The 4,763-nt window shown below is 36.6% G+C and overlaps 1 protein-coding gene across 1 annotated transcript; it reads left to right on the top strand.

The window, feature by feature from the left end:
* Positions 1-2,191: 2,191 nt before the first annotated feature.
* Positions 2,192-3,924, top strand: PADG_05045 (uncharacterized protein; the record flags this gene model as incomplete). Its single annotated transcript, XM_010761947.1, has 3 exons — positions 2,192-2,396; positions 2,494-2,594; positions 2,731-3,924. 3 exons carry the CDS (start codon positions 2,192-2,194, stop codon positions 3,922-3,924), a joined length of 1,500 nt encoding a protein of 499 aa, XP_010760249.1.
* Positions 3,925-4,763: the final 839 nt, after the last annotated feature.

Here is a 4,763-nt window from a genome sequence, read left to right as displayed (position 1 = left end):
CATAATTATCAAAATAAATAAGTAGTTTTTTATAATTTTATAAAAATTTAAATAAATAAATAAATTTATATTATACTAATATTATGAAGATGATTTATATATTATTTATAAAAATAAAATTATTCTATTTTACTCAATTGATTAAAAACTAAGTTGATTACTATTAATAATATTTCTATTTATATAAAATTAATTAAAATATTTTTATAAGTATAGTATATTAATAGTTGAAGAATATAGTTATTATTATTAATTATTATTAATTTATAATATTAATTACTATAAACTAAATAATAATAATAATAATAATAATAATAATAAAATATATTTAAAAAGTTTAAAAATTTTATTAAAAATTTAAATTATATTTATTTAATAAATATAAAATTTAGTTTAAATTTTATATATATATTATAAATTTTTCTTTCTTTGTAATTAAAAAATAATTTTAAATATATATTTTAATTATATATTATATAATATTTTAAATTTATAATTTTTTACTTTTATATAATTTTAAGTATTTTAATATATTATTACTATATATTATTATATTATTAATTAATATTAAATATATATTTATTATATTAAATTTATATATTAATAATATTTTTTATAATATTTAAATTATTTATTTAATAATTTTATTAATTTCATAAAAATAAATAATTAAATTTTATAATTAAATTAATTAAATTAAAAGTTTATAGATATAAAAAGTTAATATAATTATAAAAAAATAATATTAAAATATATTAAATATTAATAAAAATAAAAATAACAATATAAAAATTAATTAAAAAATAAATTTAAAGTTTTATTATTTTATTTTATTATAATTATATATTAAATAATTAGTTATTTAAGTTTCTATACTCTTTGTATTAAGAACTTTATCATTTTATAAGCTTTATCAAAATTTAATAAATATATAATATTTTTAAAAATACAAAAATCAAATGTTCTAGTTAATTTTAGCATAATTTAATTTAATTTAATTTAATATTATTAAATGTAGATAGACTTTTCAGATATTAAAAATTTAATTAAAGTCTTTTCATTTTTGATGATTCATTCAATAAGTGTTTTCTTTTAAAGCTTTCATTTATGTCTAATTGATTAGTTAACTAGTTATTTTTTTAATTGTTAACGTTTGTTCCTTAGAATCAACATGATAGATATGAAGCTATTTTCAGTTTATTAGATTCAAAGTTCAGACTGAAGTTGTTCTATAGAGTAGATGCTGGTGTCTTAGCATTAGCCACTGAACTAACTATTCAAGTTGACTTCCAGTCTGATGATTCCTTGCACTTTGCCAAACCTTGTGATCCATTGCAAACATACAAAGAGGGAGTAGAGAATCACCAATTTTTGGGTTAGTAAGTTCTTCAAATGGAAGTTCATGCATATAGAATAACTAAATAACTCACTCCCAAGGACTTAAAACTATTTTAGTTAGGGCTCACTTGTTTTGCTTAGCTAACGCCCCACTCCTGCAAATGCGGACGCCAGACAATCAATCCTTCATATCTTCAACAAAGAGCGCGAAATGGCTGGAAAAAAGTTGTTTCCGACATATAATGCCAGACTTCAACCTTAGTCTACCTGGACTTAAGGGCCAGGAGACTGGTTGGAGGGATTCCATGCCTTCTCCAATACTAATATTGCAGATAATTTTGTCGACGCCGGTAACTATTTTTGCCTGCGTTCCTCCACAGGATCCCAAAGAGGTATTAGTCGGAGAAAAGTTGCCACCTCTGAATAGGTTAGCATTGTGCATATGAAAACGAGTTCTGTTAAAGTTCTCTCGGCAGTTTAATACAAATGATGATAACAGTTGGCGCATGTTGGCTTTCTTGGTTGATCTTTTCTCCATCTTTGTCTTAACTTATCATCTTTCAGGTTTGCCCTGGCTGCTCAACCACCTCCACCCTTTGCCCTCGTATTATTCTACTTGTCAGTCTAAAAAGGTTTACCCTAGCCTGCTCCTGAGAGCTCCGCTTCTCATCCTTACCGTTTATCTTCAGCTTAACTCCCAGCTTATCTTGCCCCCTCTGGTTCCTCACACCCGCACTTCTTGAATCGTCTCGGCTGTTTGCTGCACCCGCATTTCGCTAGTTGGCTACTCCCTTGTTTTCCTCTACAGACTCCCTAAGCTCTAGTACTCGGGGTATTATCAGGATCCGCAGAAATGGCCTCCATAGCGGACGAGAAAGGGGTTTCCGAAAATCCCCTGTCCAGTCCAGCGCTGTCGTTAAAGATGAAGCAAAATAGAACTGGCGATGCAGTGCCGGGTGAAGTTGCTCCCATCAAAGTTAAAGCCTTGGTCAAGAAAGTTGATAGGTTCATTATCCCTTTCATCGTTCTTCTCTACCTTTTCAGCTTTTTGGATCGAGGTTGGTTTTCCCTCCCTTGAGAGAGCAAACACAAGCCACCGGAAGGTGATAAGGCTGATATATACGTGCGACTGTTCTGATGGAAGATTGTATGCAGTGAATATCGGTAATGCACGACTCTACAGCATGGAGTCGGACCTGGGCCTTACTGGCAATCAGTTCCAGATCGCAGTATCGATTCTGTTCATTCCCTACTGTGTAAGCTTCCTTGCTTGAAGCTGTATTCTTTGGAGATGAGCTTGAAAACAAAATCCCTATCAATTAACCCTAAATATTTCAAGTTTCGCATTACCTTTCCATTGCTGGCTTAGACCACTAACTATTCATTGATTAGCTGTTGGAAGTCCCATCCAATCTTGTTCTCCGAAAATTCACAGCCTCGCGCTACCTCTCCTTCATCTCCACGTCATGGGGAATCATTGCTACATTGACAGGCATTGTTCAAAACTTCGCCGGCTTGGTAGTTTGTCGCTTTCTTCTTGGATGCGTGGAGGCAGGTCTGTTTCCAGGCTTGGTTGCGTACATGACCCTGTTCTACGGGAAACGTGAGATAGCCCTGCGGATCGGCTATCTATTTAGCGCTGCTGCGCTTGCCGGAGCATGTGGTGGACTTCTCGCCTACGGTATTGGTTTCATGGATGGGATTTCCGGCCTGAAGGGGTGGCGCTGGATCTTGATCATCGAGGGTATTCCTTCCGTGCTCCTTGGTGTGGCGACTTGGTTTTGTCTCGCTGATGATCCTGACACCGCATACTACCTCAATGCGGAGGAAAAAGAACTAATGAGGGCCCGTCGCAGTCTGGAAATCGGCCAGACTGATTCGGCGCAACAATTTCATGTCAAAGATGCGAAAGAGGGCGCAAAGGACTGGACCATCTGGCTCATGTGCCTTAGTCAGTTTGGCGTTGACACCATGCTATATGGTTACAGCACTTTCCTCCCCACCATCATTAAGGGTATCGGCACTTGGAGCGTCCCCCAAGTTCAGGCACTCACTATCCCTTGCTATGCCGTGGGCGCGATCACTTACCTCGTCGTTGCCTGGTTCAGCGATCGGATGCAGCGACGCGCGGTCTTTACGGTTGTATTCTGTTGCATTGCCATTGTTGGCTATGGGGTTTTGATGTCTGACAATGGAGCTGGCGTACATTACTTCGGTTGTTTCCTTGTCGCCGTTGGTTTGTATGTCTGCGTCGGCCTGCCGCTCGCATGGCTGCCGACGAACCTGCCACGGTTTGGCAAAAGAACTTTTGCGACCGGCCTCCAGCTCACCCTAGGAAATGTCAGTGGCATCATGACGCCGTTCTTATACCAAAGCAGGGACGGTCCGCGCTATCTGACCGGTCATGGCGTCACGCTAGCGCTTACAGGATTTTCAGCACTTATCTATACGTTCATGTGGTTTCATTATAGGCAAATCAATAAGGAGCGGGCGGCGGGCAAGATGGATCATACAATTGAGGGAATGACAGAGGAAGAGATCGCGGAGATGGGTGATCGGAATCCCAGGTTCCGCTACACTACCTAGGTCGCGTTTATACCATTATCCTTATCTGCCTCTGTCCCCTTACTTTTGCCCTTTTTGTCGCCTTTCAATTTTTCCTTGTATCTCCTGGATAGAGTTTTGATTCTCATTTTCATATGTCTCTTACATAAAGTTTGATATCCCCAATTTGTACGTTTCTCCCGGTCTATATACCGTATATACATACATACAAATATATATATATATATATATAAAACCACCCATGTCTCTCTCTCGGGAGATGCATCTATATATCCGTAAAGATATACGCGCACTAGAATTACATGCGTATCGGCGGTTTATCGCTTCATGTCAAAGCGTGTAGCAACAGTAAAAGCAACAAATGATTACATAATACAAAATATTGAATGGAGATTGAAGAATAGATTTTTAATTAACTATTAACTATTAGGGACTAGTTGTAAAATAAACTGTGGACTGAGTCAACCTACTCTGGGGCTAAGTTGTACTTCACTCCTTATTGTGGGATGGTTGAATCTCTCATATTGGGAGGCCTAGCTAGCTATCTAATATACGCTATATCACGTGCGGCGGGGCGGCCGCCCGGGCAACACACGCCCAACACCCCCCCACGCACCAAACGTGCGGGATATTATGTCCTCCACGTATTCAAATCTAGCTATCCTATCCTAGATGTCAACCGAAACACGCTACATACAAGATTTTGCTAGAATGAACTATTTTCCTTGTGAAAGACCTAGCAAACTGATAAAACGTTTAAATGCCACTGTGCCTAGGGGTTTTGTAAGCCCGTCTGCCGCCATATCCTCCGTAGGAACGTGGTCAATCGAAATCACCCCCTCATTCAATTGCGTACGGGA

This window comes from Paracoccidioides brasiliensis (assembly GCF_000150735.1).
Source record: "Paracoccidioides brasiliensis Pb18 unplaced genomic scaffold supercont2.5, whole genome shotgun sequence".
NCBI lineage: Eukaryota > Fungi > Ascomycota > Eurotiomycetes > Onygenales > Ajellomycetaceae > Paracoccidioides > Paracoccidioides brasiliensis.
This window is presented reverse-complemented; position numbering and strand designations above follow the sequence as displayed.